This window comes from Kogia breviceps, chromosome 5, assembly GCF_026419965.1.
Source record: "Kogia breviceps isolate mKogBre1 chromosome 5, mKogBre1 haplotype 1, whole genome shotgun sequence".
NCBI classification, from domain to species: domain Eukaryota; kingdom Metazoa; phylum Chordata; class Mammalia; order Artiodactyla; family Physeteridae; genus Kogia; species Kogia breviceps.
The window spans coordinates 146,910,001-146,928,793 of NC_081314.1; the positions used below are offsets into that span (position 1 = coordinate 146,910,001).

The 18,793-nt window shown below is 57.8% G+C and overlaps 1 protein-coding gene across 7 annotated transcripts in view; it reads left to right on the top strand.

Annotated features, from left to right (window-relative positions):
• PKNOX1 (PBX/knotted 1 homeobox 1) overlaps nucleotides 1–5,803 on the top strand; it is a 49,149-nt gene extending 43,346 nt beyond the window's left edge. For 6 of the 7 annotated variants that reach the window (XM_059064790.2, XM_067035190.1, XM_059064788.2 and 3 more), the window contains 2 exons: nucleotides 120–292; nucleotides 2,626–5,803. In XM_059064790.2, the coding sequence (XP_058920773.1) occupies nucleotides 120–292; nucleotides 2,626–2,837 (385 nt within the window). In that variant the 3' untranslated portion in view covers nucleotides 2,838–5,803. The remainder of the gene's footprint in view (nucleotides 1–119; nucleotides 293–2,625) is intronic. The other variant, XM_067035191.1, reaches the window with a different exon arrangement.
• Nucleotides 5,804–18,793: the final 12,990 nt, after the last annotated feature.

Sequence of the window (18,793 nt, forward strand, 5' to 3'; positions counted from 1 at the left end):
ACTCTGAGCGCTTCTTCTAGCGGGGAACGCGTGTTTCTGCTCCTGGGGTTTGTCGGGCGGGCCTGTCACTGCCTTGGGTGGTCTCGGGAAGGCCGTTTTGACCTGTTTCCTGCGTGCAGGTTCATCAATGCGAGAAGACGAATCCTGCAGCCCATGTTGGATTCTAGTTGCTCAGAAACTCCAAAAACAAAGAAGAAAACTGCTCAGAACAGACCCGTCCAGAGGTTTTGGCCCGATTCCATCGCCTCAGGAGCCGCACAGCCAGCCGCCAGCGAGCTGACCGTGTCCGAAGGTGGGGACCGGGACCGGGCCCAGGCCTGGGCCCTTGCAGCCAGTGGTGGGCGGCCGCCGTCCCGGGGGCTGGGGGTGTGGGAGGCCGTGAGCCAAGGGCCGGCGGTGGTCTTTCTGCATCTGACCGGGAGAGAGCGCTGGTCCTGGTGCTCGTTAGGGGTGCAGGTGTGCCCGGGAGAGCCGGGTCCGAGGCCAGCCCCCGAGGCCCCTCCCGTCTCTTTCTGTCCCTCCCGCTTCGGTGCGGGGAGCGGGCGTGTCGTGCGCTTCACGCTTCGTGTCCCTGCGGCCCTCGTCCAGCTCTTCTTCTTCCCTTTGACCCCCGGCCCCCATCACGGGCCTCGGTTCCTGTGTTGAGTTGACAAGCGGCTTCTGTGTGCGTGAGCTCCTCACACTTCAGATGGCTGTGCGTGTGTCTTTTTAAATGTAATAAGCTGTGTTGTTAGCGCGTTCTGACCTTCTCGTTCTCCTCTTACTCTTTCTGCTCAGCAGTTTACTGTTCCTCGGCCGGGAGAGTTTGGGGCCATTATTTCTTCAAATGTATTTTCTGACCTCCCCTCCCGCAGGGGCTCCGGTTGCCCATATGACAGGGCATTATTACTCACACAGTTACTGCTGCTTTTTCCAGGATTTTGGATTCTTTTCCTCTGTTTCATCCTGGATAGCTTCTGTTTCTATTCTTAAGCTTCCCCAGCCTTGTGTTCTGTGATGTTTACTCTTCCGCTAGTCCCATCCCTGTGCTTTTCATTGGACGTTGTCTAGAAGCTCCATGTGAGCTTTTGTATCTTTCACGGTCTACTGAACGTTTGAACAAACAGCACACAGTCGCCAGTAACTGTTTGGATGACCTCGTCTGCTAATTGTAACATCTGTGGGCTCTGGGCTGGTTTCTGTTGACTGGATTCTCATTACGGGTGGTTTTCCTGCCTGTTTGTGGGCCTGGTAATCTTTGACTAGAGGCCAGACCTTATGGGCGTTCCCTTATCGGGGGGGGGGGGGGGGGGGTGTCAGCGTCTCTCCAGGTCTTCCTCAGCTATGTTCGGGCAGTTCGGTTACTCGGCGCTCTCTGATCCTCTTGTGCTTTGCTTTTGCAGTTGGTTCTTGCCTGGTGGTCCCGGCAGTGCTGGGTCCTGGCCCGCTTTGCCCCCTCGACAGAGGCCAGACCTGTCAGTGCCTGTGGCCCAGGGCCTGTGCTTCAGGGTGGGTCTGGTCCAGCTCTGGCCACCGTGCTCTGTGATCTTTGGGGCCGATTCTTTTCTCGGCCTCAGCTGCTTCCTGTACGCATGCGCTCATCTGTTCCCTGCCGATGCTCAGGGTGTCCCAGAGGCAGGCTGGCCCAGCGCTTGGAATGGGCCCCTCGTGGTATGTGCGTGTGAAGCTTTGGCTTCTTTGTTTGGGTTTTGATAGGCAGTGGTTTTACCTTCATACTTAAATCATTTGTATTTTCCGTTTTTGTTTTCCTTTTTAATTCAAGAATTAGTTAGAAAGGCTTTTTTCCTCTCTCTCTCTCGCTCCCCATCCGTTGCCCCACTCCTGGAAAAGGCAATACCTATGTACTGGGGAAGAAGTGCAGGCAGGGATATCCAGTGAGAAGTCATCTTTCCCCCAGCCCGGCTTCTAATCTTCTCGAGACGACCTGTAGTACCAGTTTCCTGTGGAGGTTCCCAGTGCGTGTCTGATGCCGTGGTCTGTGCACGGCCAAGAATGAATGCGTGAATGAGGCGTTTTTAAAAGTTTCCTAAACACGTTGTACTAGATGAATCACGTACACCACAGATGACACCCTCTTGCTTTCTTCACCCGTCGGTGCCGTGGAGGTTTTTACGGCCGGGCGCGGCCGGCCCACCGTGCGGGGCTCCCTAGCGCGGCACCGTCCTCGGCCCAGCGTGTCTCACCGGTGTCCCGCTCGCAGGCCCTTGGCGGCCTCCCTCCGTCCGCTGCTGGGCCGGAGGAGCAGGGGCGCGTGTCTCAGGTTCTCCTTCCCCCCTCAGACCGGCCTCCTTCCTCTGACCCAGCCCTCCCACCCCACCTCCCCGCCCGCCTTGTCTCGTGGCCTCTCCCCCGTGTCCTGGGTCTCTTGTCCTCCGTGGGGCGCTCGCTTTGCGCCCCGGGCGTCTGTGCCCTTTGCCGTCCTGACCCTCGGACCCCGTGTAGGTGAGAGCCTAGCCGCGCAGGGTCTGGGGCCCATCCTAGAGACGGGTCCTGAACTCCCTGCGGACGGTCCCGGGAACGTGCAGGGGGCTTCGCGGGCGGTCGGGCAGCCCGGCCCCACGGGTCGAGGGGTAACGGTCTGCATCCGAGCGCCGATGGCGTGGTGACAGCCGCCTTGTGCCGCAGGAGCCGTCGTGACCATCACCGCGCCCGTGAGCATGAACGTGGACGGCCTGCAGTCCCTGTCGTCGGACGGGGCCACGCTGGCGGTCCAGCAGGTGATGATGGCCGAGCAGAGCGAGGACGACTCGGTGGACAGCACGGGGGACGGCGGCGCGGCGCTGGCGGCCGGCCCCCTGCGCGGGCTGGCGCTGGAGAGCAGCGACTCCCTGCAGTAGGGCCGCCCGCCCCGCGCTTCGTGGTGGGCGCGGCAAACCCCTTACACAGTTTTATTGCTAGTATGTTTTATATGTAGGCATAGAAGAGTGCACTTTTGTATTTCCTAGTAAGCTTCCAGGGCGTCTTTGCTGGGGCAGCGACTTCTTTCAAGGTGTGTGCGTGCGTGTGTGTGTGTGTGTGTGTGCGCGCGTGTGTGTGTTTTTAAGGAAATTCTTTCAAGGTTTAACGCTAAAAGTATGTTGAGTGACAGATCCTCTCCCCCGCCCCCCGAACCCCTGACTGATTAAGGAATAGTGCTGCCGTTTTCTAAAAAATTATGCAGTTTAAATTTAGTTCTGTGGTGAAAGCAGGTCTCAGTGGGCTGATTTATCTGTGGAGCCCGTGGATTAGGAAGAAGCTTCTGCCGCTGAAAAGTGCCAGTGCGGGGCGGACGACAACACACAGCGATAAACCGCGTGTGACCTGGTGGCGGGTGTGCGGCGGGTTAAATGTGCTTCCGTTCTCTCGGGTTCCGTGAGCCTGTGTCATTTGCTATATGTGAAAAGAAACTCCTATTTTTACCTTGCTGGAATTATTGGATAAAAAGCTATTTTTATAAATTCGTTATGAATTGGATTATGAGTGTACGGAGGATGAAATTGCTAGAGGAGAAGCAGTGCCCGCGCTTTACTGTCTCGATTTGGAATGTTCTGCATTGACCAAATTTGACGAACCTGCCCAAAGTTAGCTGGCATTCCATGGCTCTCTGCTATCCCAGGGCAGCAATTTACATTCACTCCTATAAAAGAAACACCTATTTAATGAAGTTTTGATGTCTTCAAATTGTAGTCTATACGTAAAGGCTCCGACTGCACCCTACACTTGATCTTAAACATGCATCTAAAGGTACTTGCTAAGCAGAGCTTAGGTAAGTTAAGAAATGGTAGCCAGTGGTCAGTTAAAAGCTCCTACTGACATATTTCAGTCTAATTTAAATTTGACCACAGTTCAATGGTTAGTGTACCATGTTAGCTGGGTGTTGTTTTAGAATTTTTTAGTCAGCCATATGTTGTGTGTAGAAGGTTTATGATCAACTAATATAAAGTGTCCTCTCTCCCGCTGGCTCAGAGCCGGGGTAAAGAGCAAACCCTCGGCTCTGGTACACGATTCGCCAACACGCACTGCGGGCGGGGAGCGCGCGGGCCTGGAGGACGGGGTGCCGGTGGCCCTCCTGCCGCCGAGCCCCGCGCTGGCCCTGGGGCCGCGGTTTCTCTCCCGCACGCGGCTCTTCCCTCTGACTTGATCACAGCGCGTCTGGAGTGGTGTTGGGACTTCGGTTCCCGGTGACCAGATGAACCACAAGCGCAGACTGGGTTTGTTTCCTTGGGTTTTGATCTGTTTCTGTTGGTTTGCTTTCAAGTGGGGCTTTTTCTCAGAGAGGAAACAGAGCCCCTGGTTTCACGGAGATTTGAAATCTCTGTGTAACCGTCAAGCTCGGCGCGCTTCCCAAGGACAGTCTTACGGTCGGTCGGGAAGGTCGTCAGTTCCTGAGAAGCGGTGACGGTAACTGGTGGTGGACCAAGGCTACGTGGGGCGTATTTTGATCTGGTGCAGATTGTCTTCTGGAACTGACGTTCCCCCCGAAATTATTAATAATTCAAGTCACTCATAGGAGAGCGCTTCCTAGGTAGCTCAGAAGGAAGCAAGAAACACACAGAAATTTCTTTTACAGTAGTTCAGGAGATTTCAAAGAAAACTTGATTCTCGACTCTTTTGGGGGAGAAAATAACATTTTAAAGCGGCTATTGCGTTCCTCATTTGTAAACAATTTCAAATATTTTAAGTCAAGTCTGCACCAGTTGAAAAGATCGTCTGAAGTCCAACGAAGTTAGAATTTAAGATGAGGCCCCGTGGAAGCCGGCCAGCCCCTCCCTCCCTCCCCCACCGCCCCCACCCTTGGGCTCAGATCAGTGACCGCGGCGGGCGGCCGCTCGGGGTCAGCGTTTCCCCGCCGCAGAAATCCGGTCCCAGGGCGCGTGCCGCACAGGCCACGGCAGCGCTCCCGCGGGGCCGCACGGGGGTGCAGCCGTCGGCGCCCAGGGCCTCGGCCACACGCCCCGCAGCCGAAGTCTGCGCGCTGCTCGCCGCATTCAGAGGACAAGGATGAAGATGGTTCGAGAGAGGGCGCTCCGGACGCGGCCCGAGGCTCCTTTGAGCTCTTCCCGTGAGTGACTAAGGGGGTCCCCGCAACCCGACAGGCAGGCCGTGAAGCGCCGCCCTGCGCGTTGGCGCTCAGTCGGGGCCGCTCGTCAGCGGTGAGCCCGTCGTCCAGCCCTCGGAGTCTTGGGAGCGCCCGTGAGAGCACGGCCCCGCGGAGCTTTCATTCTAAACGAACACGTTCGACCCTGACTTTGCTGTTGTTAAATTCTTCCCTTGTGAAGGATGCTTTTGACGGTGCTTTGAGACGCCCGGGTCAAGCGCCGCGTGTCGTCTGCGGCTCAGCTGGTGAGCGGGTAGCGGACGGCCGGGCCAGGCCCCGGCTGCTGCACCACCGAGCGTTCGTGGTCTGATTCCAGAAATAAGCCAGTGTAAGATTTATCCAGCGCGCAGAGTGAGGTGGGCCGCGGCCCCAGCTCGCCCACAGACCACAGCGCCCCGACGCCGGAACCCCGGCCCCGAGGGTTCCCGGAGTCGCCTCCGCGCAACCTGCCCGCGACCCGACTCTTACCTGGGCGAGAAAGCGTTGGAGCACTTTTTCTTTCAGACGAGCTCGGACGTCCCCGGAGGGTGAGAACGGCCCACCTCTGGCAGTTAGGGACAGAAATAACTCCGCCATCCTCCCCTGTTTTAGTTCTGTTTGGTCTATGAACTGACAATCTTTAAATGTGAATACTGTAACAATTGTTTTCTTGGATTGTTGTCTTTGAAAGGGATTTTTGTGAAGCAACTGATTTATCAAAGCAAAAAAATTAAAAACGGAAACATGCTTCATGGACGTGTTATTTTCTAAAGCTCATGTCACCGCAGCTGCTTTTCCATTTTAAGAACAACATTCAGACGTTGACATGTTTGCTGGTGGCACTTGGGGTCCGTTGTGACCCCCGCACGGTCTTAAAATTAGGATTGCACCGCCCTGGCGCATGCGGGCCCATTTACATTTTCAAGAATCTTTTCGAAGTTTCTTCAGCTCGTCGTTGGTTTTCCAGGAGAAAAATTGGAAAGTTTCTATTTGTTTTTTGTTGTAGTTCACCACAAATCTAATTATTTTGATAGTAATGAGAAAATGGTTCACTCGTAAGGTATCGCCTTCGATAGCTCATGCTGTCACATTACCCGCCAGACCAGGTCCCGGACATACTGAAGGGGGGTGTCCATTAAAACGCTGTCAGAGAGTTTTAACTCCCAAACCGTTTATGCTTACAATCTAAAGTCAGCAGATTTAAGTAATTTTTTAAAGTGCATCTGAAATGGTGAACTTGGCTGGAATGAGGAATGACAGCTATGAAATGTGTTGCTCCAAGACATTGTTCTGATCCGTGTGACAGAAAAAGGGAGTCACCCTCTTCTCTCCCCAACTCTTTTAAGGTCAGAGGTGAGAAGGTCGGCATGAAATTTCACCAGGTGAGACCTTGGCTCAGCCCTGGGCCCCTCTAGGCTTCAAGTGCTTCATTTGTAAATGGGAAGAAGTTGGTCTATAAGATTTGGTCTATAGCTCAAAGGAATACTTGAGGAATAAAATTCTATCTAGAGAGAGGTGAGTGGATAAGTCATGAGCTAGCGATTCGTGAAAATAACTGAATTTGGACCATATATTCAGTGTTTTGCATTTTGTTGCATTATGAGATGTCCTAAATAATGTACGTATTATGTTTAGCCCGCATGCAGTGTTATGTACACTCTTAAGAAGAAATTCTTAGCACAAGTTGCCCTTTCACAAACAGATCCTCTTATTTTCACTAAGACCCAAGGTCTCCGTACCATTTTAAAATTAAAATTTGCAAAACAGTAGAGCTATAGCTTGATCACTTAATGAACGCTGGCCTAGGGGGCGGGCACCTCGGTCCGCGGCCGTGAGCCTGCCCTGCCCGTCACACTGACCCCCAGCCCAGGCCCGGCCTCTGCAGAGGAGGGTCCAGGACCATCTCAGCTCAGCAAGATCTCTTCCAGCTCTTCCCTCTTAGTCTATAAAGGACTAGTTAGTGTTGTTTAATGAAATAATTTGCAAGCATTTTACATACAAATAGTACTGAGAACGCATTTCTTACACAGATGTTTCCATTTTTTATATCACTGTTTAAACGAACCCAAGAGTGCAGCCTGTAAAAGCCAATAATGGCTTTAATATACAGGGATAAATCAGGAATTCTTTTATCCCAGTGTCTTTGAAGAGGAACATTTTAGTGATGTTGATGGCTCTCGTTGCTTACACATTTTTAGAAAATGGTTGGTAGAAAAAAATCAGGTATATTTAAAAAATATTTTGCTTTATGTTAACTCAGTTTTGTTTTTTGTTTTTTTCTTGATATTAATGCCGCAGTCAATCCCAGTAAGTGGTGAAGCCCTTTGTAGTTTATGCTCTGAGTGTAGACCCGAGTTTTCCAGCCAGAGAGTTCTGTTGCAGGAGGACAGCCCTGAAGCTGCAGGAGATGCTCCCCGGCATCGAGCCGGAGAAGCCAAGGAAGCCGTGTTTCCAGGAGGAGCGGAGAGTAGAGGGCGTGGGACGGGGCCCCTGGCGCTTCGATGAGAGCAGCCTCGGGGACGCGGGGCACGGGCCGGACCAGGCGGCCGGGCTCCCAGGGCCGGTGGCCACGAAGCCAGCGGAAGCTAATGGAGGAGCTCACCGTCATTACCACAGGGCGAGGAGGAGCCGTGAGGCCGAGTGCACGAGTCAGAGGACGAGCCCTGGTGGATGCGGCAAACCAAAAAGGCGACGGCCTGGACCGCCGACAGGCGACACTCGGGGAGGAACGCTTCTCCCTCGCTTTCTTTGTTAACATCCAAAGCTGACAAGGAGTTCATACTGAGGGTAAAGGGAGAAGTCTTAGAAATCAGAAGAAAATGGCAGAGGATCTTAAGTCAGGTCATTGGAAGGGAAACCCGTGCAGCCAACAAGCATGTGAAGACGTTCTGGGCCTCCCCACCATCGGAGACTAAATCCAGACCACGATGAGCCTGCCCCTTGGCCGGCAAAAGTTAGGAAGGTGGCACCGAGCGTGGGAGCATCGCTGGGACGGCCGGCGTGGAGCCCGAGCGCTCCCCAAGGAGATGGAGCTGGACTCCGGTCCTACAGGCGCTGCCGGAACTCCTCTGCAGGGTCACGTGAGGACCTGCCGAGGTGCCCGCGGCTGAGCGGTCCGGGCTGGGGCAGCGACGGGCGGCACGTGGACGCTCGGGGCTGGTTCTGAGGGCGAGGGGTTCGTCTTCTCCTTGCCGCGTGTCTCATGATACGTGACCGAATGCCGGACACTTATGGTAGAACAGCAGAGACCAAAGCCGAGAGGCCTCGTGCGCGGGAGGGGGCGCGGCCGGCGGCCAGCTCGCGGTGCGGCGCGGGGCTGAGTCCGTCTGTTGGGCCCTCGTGCTGGGTTTGGGGTTTAGTTTTGTCGCTGCTTTTGTGGCCTTCACACTCCTCCTGCCACAGGGTCTCCGTCCGTGTTCCTGCCCGGCCTCCAGCTTTCTGCCCGCCTGGGTTGGGGGGCGGGGCGGGGCGGGAGGGGGCGTGTCTCTCTGCTCTGTTCCCCCCGCCCTGCCCCCCAGGTGGAGGCGGGTGTTCACCTGGTCCAGGCTCGGTCGGTCGCGTCCCGGGGCCCAGGGGTCAGCCTTTGCAGCCACCCTGCCCCCTCCCGCCTCTGCCGCAGCCTCTGCCTCGCGTCTCGGTGGGGTCGGGGTCGGGGCCGTGTCGCTGGGGCTGAGAGGCTCCCTGCCCCTCCCCAGAAGCAGCGGCTGTCACCTGGGTGGGGTGGGGGTGGGGGCTGTCCCTCCCCCGCTGGGTTAAGGCTTTGCTTCGAGGGAGGGTCGGGTCAGGGTGGTGGGCAGCGTTTCACGCCTGCTCCCCCCCGGGGCACCGGGCTGGGGTCGGGGGAGGTCTCCAGCCCCTGCCCTGCTCCCCGAAACACGTGGGAGAGAACGCCCGCCGGCCGAGGCGGTGCCCTTCGCAGCTGGGCTGCCAGCTATGCCAAAGGGGACCCAGTCTGCAGCCCCGCCTCCCGCCTTGGGGGGCTTGTCCCTCTTTGGGATTCAGTCACCCGCTCGCCTTGCAAGCGCAGCTCTCTGAGCTCAAGCAGAATTAAAGATGTAGATTATCCACTTTTTCTCCTTGATAGGCTGTGAAGTGTTCTCACGGCCTCTACATCCAAAATGGAACTGGGGCCCCAAAATGATTCCCGAAAACAAGATTTTACGATCGGTTTGAGTGGAGAAAAAGGAAGTGGAACCAGACCTATTTCACCATTTAGGCACATGGGAAGTGTACAAAACGCTGTTTTTCAAGGATACGTATCTTTCCCAAGGTCCCACGGAGGATGCCTGGGGGGGAGGGGGAGGGCAGGCGTTAGGAGTGGGTCCTGAGGATGAGCCCGTCTCGGATGAGGTGGGGCTTGTCCAGTCGGGGTCGGAGCACACAGGAGCTCTCTGCACCGCAGGTCAGCGATTGAACGTGGGCATCGGGAGGGGGAAGGGCTGTGCCTAGAGACGGTTTTTATTGGGAGTTTAAGGGGCTGCTCGGTCGCCTCCCACCTTACCGTTGAGCGACCTAAAGCCGTCCCCGTCCTGACTCCTGGCCCGGCAATGTTTGTTTGCGGCAAGCCTGGGGGTCTCCACAGGTTACCCTCCCACAGTGGCCACAGCAGTCTTTCCAGGCCCGTGTGCTCTTCTAGAACTTTGTCCATCAAGCAAGTCCCCTTCTCTAGAAACTGGGTGAGGTCCGGCTCCGCCTTGACGTCAGGCAGGACGCGTGTCTGTGACGCTGGAGACTGAGGTTAGAACAGAAGTGGACAGCGTCCTGTTGGTGCGGTGCCCCTCGGGACGCGTGCCCTCGTAAGGAAGCCCAGGCCACGTGCGGAGGTTCCAGCCACGGCATCAGCCTCCCGCCGCGCACGGGCGGGTGGCCTCGCGGACGCTGGGAGCTGCGCTGTGAGGCGGGGCAGCTGCTCGACGTGGGAAGCGTGAGCAGACGGATGTCGTGGTTGCCCGATGCTGCTGGGGGGGCCCGCGCTCCGCGGAGCCCTCTGCCTTCGCGGTGCCTGCCTCCGCGGGGCCCCTTCTTCACGGCAGGTGCCGTGGACCCCGGAGAAGACCGTGAGCCACGCCGCTTTTGGTGCTGGTCTGGATCCAGTCACCAGCCTCCCCCCGACTTTGACATTGGGCCCAGGAAGAGGCAGGAGAGGGGCGCGAAGGGCCCATCTTGCCAGGGTCGCCTCCCTCCAGCCAGTCACCTGCCTCGTCCAGGGTGCGGCGCTTACGGTTTGGCCCTGCGGTGGCGCCTTCGGCGAGGACGGGCATCCGGGGCTGTGCGGCGAGGGGCTCAGCTTCCCACCCGCTCCCTCCCAACTGGTGTGCTTGTAACTCAACCCTGCCTGCTGAGAGCCCCCCTGCCACGGCCTGCGCCGGGGCTGCAGGAGGCCCGCCCTGCCCGGGACACTCCTGACCTGATGGAGGAGGTGGATGTGGCTGGCGATCCCCACGTGGGCCGGCCCGGTCCCCCCGGGGCCACGGCTGGGCTACATCACGGAAGCTGGGGGCGTCCACGAGAAGGCGGAGCCACAGGCTGCAGAGAGAGACCAGTCCTGTCGCTAAAACGCACGGGAAACGCGCCAGCTGCAAATCAGGTGTCCCCAGGACGAAGGCTTTAGGGCCTTGTCCCGTCTGTAACGAGCAGCCCGTGCGTCCTGGCGATCAGGTGCCGCTGCGTCTCTGAAGCAGTGATGCGTGTTCCCGAACAGCCGACGGCTGCACAAACGCGCACGCGGCCGCCCACCACGGACCCCCCCCCCCCCCCCGTGTCTGCCTTGCCCGGGAGGCTCCACGTGTTGCAGCGGCGGCCGCAGCGACCGGGGCTGCGGGCTCCCGTCCCGCGAGGTCACGTGCCCGGCCGGGTACGCACGCAGGCGCCGAGGGCTCGGCTGAGCCAAGCCCCTCCTCCTCCCCGGGTGGGGGAGTCTCTGCCGCCGCCCGCCGGCCCCCCCCCCCCCCCCCGTCCCCAACCTCATGGCCGCAGGGAGGGGCTGGGGGCTGGGAGAGCCCCTCAGCAGCGTCCAGGACCCCGGCTTCCTCCTCCTGTCCTGCCTTGGGGGCTCCCGCAAGACCCCGGCCAGGAAGCAAGGAGACGCGGTGCCTCGGCGGAGGCCCACCCGGCATCGTGTTCCCCTTGCTGCGGCGTCTCACGTGGAGCGGGTGGAGCTGGTGGTCCCGTAGCGCTTCCTCGTCTCCTGCCCAGCTGCTCCCCTGCGGGGTGTGTTCGCGCCCTCGGGGCTCATCGCCGGGCCTTTGACGGTTCTGACACGGGGTTCGGTTCTGATAGCCTTCCGGTAGCACGCGTGGTTCGTCCATCTCTCCCTTTCTTGAAAGTTGTAAACCTTCAAGTAAATACGTGTTCCAAAAAACTGCAGTCTTCAATTTTACCCACCCAGTTACGTTAAAAAGAGCTGACCTGTATTTGTTATTATCACGAAATACTGAAATGCTAACTTAATTTTAAATTTCAAAAAAATTAGAGAACTTAAAAAGTTCTGGGGAGATCGACTCACAAACGCACGCCGCACGCCTGCCTTGCCCGGTGCTGGTCTTCGTGACTCAAGGGCGGGGCTCCTGGACTCGAGGGAGGCGTGTCCACTGGCAGAGCCCACGCGAGCGTCCTGCCCGGGGGACCCTGGGGGGCGCACCGAGCCGCCTGAGCAAAGCTCCAGCTCCACGGCCAGCGTTCAGGGACCCCAGGGCGGACCAGCCTCTGCGGCAGCGCCCGCCTTCACACGGAACCGAGCCCATCACGCCCGCTGGCTCTCCCCAGCGCCTAGACGCGGGGCTGCCTCTCCCTGCCCGGCCTTGCTGACGGCCCGGCCTCCCCCTCTGCTCCCCTGCTGTCCTCCCGGCCATGCTGGTAAAGCAGCGGTCCCCAACCTTTTTGGCACCAGGGACCGGTTTCGTGGAAGACAGTTTTCCCACTGATGTGGGGTGGGGGACGGTCCAGGTGGTGATGCCGGCGACAGGGAGCGACGGGGGGCGGCAGTGAAGCTTCGCTTGCTCACCCACCGCTCACCTCCTGCCGTGCGGCCTGGTTCCAGTACCGGTCCGCGGCCCGGGGGTCGGGGACCCCTGTGGTAAAGGATTGAGGAGGAGCTGGCGATGCTGCTCTGACGACGCCCGCCGGCCTGGACGCCTCCTCTGTTCTCGTGGCTTCGTGGCCTCTGCTGTAAGAACAGCATCCGGAAGTGCTCAGCAAGACCTCTGCACACCGTGGACTCGCCCCATCCAGGGCGCCGGCACACACATGCCACACGGGGCTTCCGTTCACCAAAGAGCCGATGTGCACCCCGCCAAAGCCAGCCTCTGGTGGGTGCACGGCTCAGAGCAGGGCGGACGTGCTCCTGCAGGAAACAGCACCGAGCCAGAAACGATGGGCCACCTCGGCGGCGGGGCTGCCCTCTGACTCGGCTCTGAGCCTGCTTCCTCTGCGTGTCTGGTCCCTCGGCCCATCCCCTGACTTGGAGAGCATCTCCTGCCCCAGGGCCTTTGCACCTTCTGTACCTTCAGCTTGCTGGGCTCTTCCCGTGCTGTCCACCGGGCAGCCCCGCCAATCCGTTGGGAAACGCGGCCACTCTGCCTCCCAGAGATCTCCAACCCTTTCCTTGCTTTTTCTTTCTTTTTAAAATTGCGGCGAGGGCCTCCCTGGTGGCGCGGTGGTGAAGAATCTGCCTGCCAATGCAGGGGACAGAGCTTCAAGTCCTGGTCCGGGAAGATCCCACATGCCGCGGAGCAACTGAGCCTGTGCACCACAACTGCTGCGCCTGTGCTCTAGAGCCTGTGAGCCACAACTACTGAGCCCATGAGCCACAACTACTGAGCCTGCGTGCCACAACTACTGAACCCACGTGCCACAACTACTGAGCCCGTGAGCCACAACTACTGAGCCCGCGTGCCACAACTGCTGAGCCCATGAGCCACAACTACTGAGCCCACACTCTAGAGCCTGCGAGCCACAACTACTGAGCCTGTGTGCCACAACCACTGAGCCGATGTGCCACAGCTACTGAGCCCGCGAGCCACAACTACTAAGCCCGCGCTCTAGAGCCTGCAAATCACAACCACCAAGGCCGTGCTCTAGAGCCCACGAGCCACAACTACTGAGCCTGTGCTCTAGAGCCCGTGAGCCACAACTACTGAGTGTGAGCCACAACTCCTGAGTCCACGTGCCACAACTACTGAGTCCATGAGCCACAACTGCTGAGCCTGCACTCTAGAGCCTGCAAGCCACAACTACTGAGCCCGCAAGCCACAGTTACCGAGCCCACGAGCCACAATTACTGAACCTGCGCTCTAGAGCCCAAGCGACACAACCACTGAAGCCTGGGCGGCTAGAGCCCATACTCTGCAACAAGAGAGGCCACCGCAATGAGAAGCCCGCGCACCGCAATAAAGAGTAGCCCCCTGGGCTTCCCTGGTGGCGCAGTGGTTGAGAATCCGCCTGCCGATGCAGGGGACGCGGGTTCGTGCCCCGGTCCGGGAAGATCCCACATGCCGCGGAGCGGCTGGGCCCGTGAGCCATGGCCGCTGAGCCTGCGCGCCCGGAGCCTGTGCCCCGCAACGGGAGAGGCCGCAACAGTGAGAGGCCCGCGTACAACAACAACAACAAAAAAAAAGAGTAGCCCCCACTCGCCGCAACTAGAGGAAGCCCGTGCGCAGCAACGAAGACTCAATGCAGCCAAAAATAAATAAATAAAATTTAAAAATTGTGGTAAAATACACATATCATAACATTTACCATCTTAACTATTTTTTTTTTTTTTTTTGCGGTACGCGGGCCTCTCACTGTCCCCTGCATTGGCAGGCGGACTCCCAACCACTGTGCCACCAGTGAAGCCCCATCTTAACTATATTTAAGTGCACAGTTTATTTCATCTTCCCAAACGGGAACTCTGTCCTCGTTAAACACTCACTCCCTGTCACCGCCCCCCCCCCAGCCCCAGGCCCCCACTATTCTCACTTTCTGTCCCTATGAATCTGACTCCTCTAGGGACCTCTGTGAGTTAGGGACCGTACGGTATCTGTCCTTCTGTGACCCGCTGATTTCACTCGGCATAATGTCCTGCAGGCTCGTCTGCGCTGTGGCATGTGTCAGAATGCCCCCTTTCGAGGCCGAATACGATTCTACCACGTGTATAGACGGTACTTTTTATCCATCGTCCATAGGTCTCGCTTTTTCCTGGTGGCACAGATCACCTTTGCAGTTGTTTTATTTCTTCTTTGATTCCTCCCACGAGCAGGGAAGCCCGGGTGCCTGATCGGTGGTGGGGGCTCAGTGGCTCTCCGGTGAGTGAGGGAGGGAGTGAATGAGGAGCATTTTAAGGCTCCTGCTGTCAAGCCCCCCCACCCCCCACCCCCCACCCCAGGAGTTGTCCCGATTTGATTTCCCCTGGTCGGGAGCTGGTGGAGGCCCACGCCGCCGGGCGGCCAGGGATGCCAGCGCCTCCTACTGCTTACTCTCGAATACTGACCGATTTGGCAGATAAAAGAGCCTCGCTGGGAGCCTGCAGGTCTCTGTGTACACGTGGCGGCACGTTACGGCGCCAGCCTCCTGAGGAGTGAAGGGCTGCTGACAGTATTTCAGGCCCAGGAGACAAAGATGGGGAAGAGCTCTATTAAGGGGGCAGGAGTCTTCCCAGCGCTAGCCAGACCGTCACGGAGGACAGCTGCTGCTTTCTGCAGCTGGCTTGGCTCCGGGAAGCGGGAAGCCAGAGATCTGGAACCCACCGTGCGCTCAGCTCGAGGGAGAATGAGGGCGGCACGAAAACCCAGCCATCCCTGGCGGCGGTGGAGGGGACACGTCCCTGCTCAGGGCTCCTGCCGCGACCGCAGCCCGCGGCTTGCTCAGCAGAAGGGGAACTGCCAGGGGGGCCTGACTGACGGCCACGAAGCGGGAGGGCCAGGCTCAGGCCGGTCACACCCCAGGGATGGGGAGGGGGCCACGCTGCCGCCACCAGTGGGTGGGACGGCACTGCCCTCTCTGCATGCCGGCCGGGCCCTGCAGAGAGGCTCCCCGTCCCTCCTCCTTCCTGGTGGCCCTGGCCCCGGACCTGGTAGAGGTGGCCAATCTCATCCTCCAGGCATGTCAGGGGGCCTGCACCCTAGCTGCAAGGGATGATGCGGGAGTGGCTGGCGCCTTCCGGTCCAGAGGTTGGGAGGGGGCTTTGTCTCCCCCCAGGATTTGAGTCACGAGACGAGGCAAAATCCACAACCCGGGAAGCCCCCCTTCCTGCCGGGCACAGCCAGGCATGACCCATGTCCACCACCCCAGCTTGGGGGAGGGGGGGTCCCCCAGCCATGTGGGCTGACCATGGGTTTGGACCCAAGGAGCCCCATCAGTTTGCTTGCTCCCTGGGACACCAGTGTCCTGAGCCAGCTATCTCTGTCATATGGGGTTTCATTGAAAAGGGCACCTTGGGAAGGGGTGAGCGTGTGGCAGAGATTGGAACCGGCACCCAACTTTTACTTTTTCTTCTTCCTTAGGAGACACCCGCTCCCATTTTAAGCTGAGCCTGTGGCCACAGAATAAATGTTCCACTGCCCAGCCTCCTTTGCAGCTAAGGTGGGACACGTTCCCACATTCAGGCCAGTGGGCAGGGCAGCCTCCTGTGCTGTGGCCAGAGCAAGTGTGTGGAGCAGAGAGGGTGAGGCTAGCTGACTCCAGGCCGACCTCTGCTCACACTAGAGGGTCCCCAGCACAGGCCTGCATCCCAGGTCTGCCCGGAGAAATGGCAGCGATGGATTAATTCACCATTTTTCCAATTTGCACAGAGGCATTGTAGCCTTACCAAGCTGTGTACCCTCAAGGCTGCATCTAGTAGAGGGACTGCCTTTTTCAAATTCACCCAAAGGTACCTCGTGTGCTGGCAGCTGGATCAGCCTGTAGGATCCAAGTGGAAGTGTCGTGTACGACTTCAGAACGTCAACAAAGGGATGAGGACACTCTTCTTTATCCCCTTCTCCTCCGTGCTTGCTGGAGCATACACATAATGGCTGGTGCTCCAGCAGCCATCTGGGATCATGAGGTAGACGCCTGTGTTGAGGATGGAGGAGCGGGAAGGTAGAAAGGTCTTGGGTTTCTGCTGCTGATGGAACTGCTGGCCTCTGCACTGTGATTCAGTGACAGGGAGAGAATCTCCTCTAACCTGAATGGAGCCATTGTCATCTGGGTTTTCTATCACTTGCAGGAGAACCGAATTATAAGTGATACATTAGCTAATGGATGCTCATTAGCACACTGAAGGCTCTGAGAAGTCCTGCAAAAAGAAACAACTGTTTCCCCAGTGCTTGCCAACCAGTCAACCACAGAACTCTCTCACCAGCCAGCTCGTTACCCCTTAGGAGTCCCTTTATTTAGAGGAACAGCGTTTGGCGGGGGACAGCTCCACACAAATTATGACTCAATAGTGACCGCATGTCAAAGCATACATTCTAAAGACTTAATCCACCGTGATTGCTTGGAGACCTTCCGGGTTCCCGGGATTCCATTTCTCAATAATGGGTGGGAGAGGGAAAGAGTCAACTGTCTCAGGCATAGATTCGGTGAGGTTTCAGGCTCTCGACAGCGTTTAAAAAAATCTGTCCTCAAATAACTAACTAGCTTTTGGAACTGCTCCCTGCAGAGTCTGAATTTAGTCCCATCGCATAGTGATGGGTTGATGTACGCCCCAAGGGTGTGCGGGTTCTGGGAAGTGAGTGCATGTGAGCACGGGGGCGTGGCCCACGAGGCGGTGCCCTGAGGAGGGGCACACGGGGAAGAGGGACGGGGGAGAGGGATGGTAAGACTGCCGTGATTGAGGCTGACCATGACCGTGGGTGGACCCTGATCTAGTTTGAATGGATTCCAAATACCAGTGACGTCGAGCTTATCTCCTTACAGACACAGAAATCAGAGCAACCTGCACAAGAACCCCGCACTGATGAGTGGGGAGTAAGGATTCAAACCCAGATTGAACTGGGTCCAGGACTCTGCTTTCTGCAGGACTCAATGCTTGTCGGGGTCTGAAAGTCCCAACACCGTTTGCACAAAGGCACTGTCGCCTTTGCCAAGCTGTGTGCCCTCAGGGCTGCATCTAGTAGAGGGACTGCCTTTTTCAAATTCCCCCAAAGGTACCCTGTGTGCTGGCAGCTGGATCCGCCAGTGGGATCCAAGTGGAAGTGTCTTCAGAGGTACCGACAAAGGGACGAGGGCAGGTTATATCGGGGGTGTCAGGGGCTGACTGAGTCCCCTCCAAATTCATAGGTTGAAGTCCTAACCCAGCGCCTCTGAATGTGACCTTATTTGGAATGAGACAGTTATAGATACAGTTAATTAAGATGAGGTCATTGGGGTGGCCCTAGCCTGATGACTGGGGTTCTTATAAAAAGGGGTGACTTGGAAACAGAGACACATGCAGAGGGAGGGCGCCATGTGAAGATGGAGGCAGAGGTCAAGGTGATGCTTCTACAGCCCAGGGAAGCCCAAGAGTTGTCAGCAAACCCCCAGAAGTTAGGAAAGCCTCCAGATGGACCCAACGCTGCCCACACCTGGATCTTGGCCCTCTTTCCTCCAGAACTGTGCGAGGATTAATTTGTGTTGTTTAAGCCGCCCAGTTTGGGGTACTTTGTTACACCAGCTCTAGCTAACGCAGGGCTGGTGGCAGGTGGCAGCTCTAGCCAATGCGGGGCGGGGGCGGGGGCAGCTCTAGCTAATGCAGGGGGCAGCTCTAGCTGATGCGGGGTGGGGGAGCGGGTGGCTGTCTCTCTCTGGAAAAACTGAAGACACCATCACTCCTAGCAGAGCCCCCCTCCTCCTGCCTAAGCATCCCAGTGAGGGTCGGGCCCAGCTGTAAGTAGCACAGACCCCAACTAACAGTGGCTTATGCAAGACAGGAATGAGTGTCTCTTCTCTCTCATAGAAGTCTAGAGGTTAAATCCCGGGACTTAAACTGAGTGAATACACAGGACATGCTTAGAACACTGGCCGGTTCGTAATAGTGAATCTGTACAGTTTAGCCACTGTGTTCAGAGACGTTTGTGGCCGCGTCCCGCGTCGCAGTAACAAGCACTGGAAACAAACCTCCGTCCGTGGGGGTGGGCGGAGCTGAAGGCAAAGGGCGCGGCCGGAAGCGGCTGGGCCGGTGCGGCCCTCGCCACACGCCGTCCTGAGAGCGCGGAGCCGGGGGCCGAAAAGGCCGGCGGCACGATACGTCCGATACCACACACGCCATCGAGCGACACACGCGAGTGTAGTGAGACGGCACCGGCGCCATCAGAAAGCCACGCGGGGCTCCAGCTGCCGTCGTGAGGTTTTATTTCTTCAGCGGGGCGGGTATTGTTCTTTCCACCTTTTGGTAAGTCTGAAATACTCCCTTAAAATCAGAATATTATGCTGAGTGAAAGAAGTCAAATACAAGAGTATAACCTGATGATTCCTCGGATACACTGGGGCTGCTGAAACAAAGGACCACGAACGGGGGGCTTGACAGCAACAGACCTTCATTCCCTCCCAGTCTGGAAGCCAGGAGTCTGAGATCAGGGTGTCACAGGGCCGTGCTCCCTCTGGAGGCTCTGGGGGCGGCTCCTTCCGGCCTCTTCCAGCTTCTGGGGGCTCCTGGCATCCCTGGCTCGTGGCCGCATCCCTCCCGCCTCTGTCTCCACGGCCACATCCTCCTCCTCTTGTCCGTGTGTCTCAGGCCTCCCCTCGCCTCTCCCCTAGACGGACCCTTATTGGCGCGCACGTGAGGGCCTTTAGGCCCTA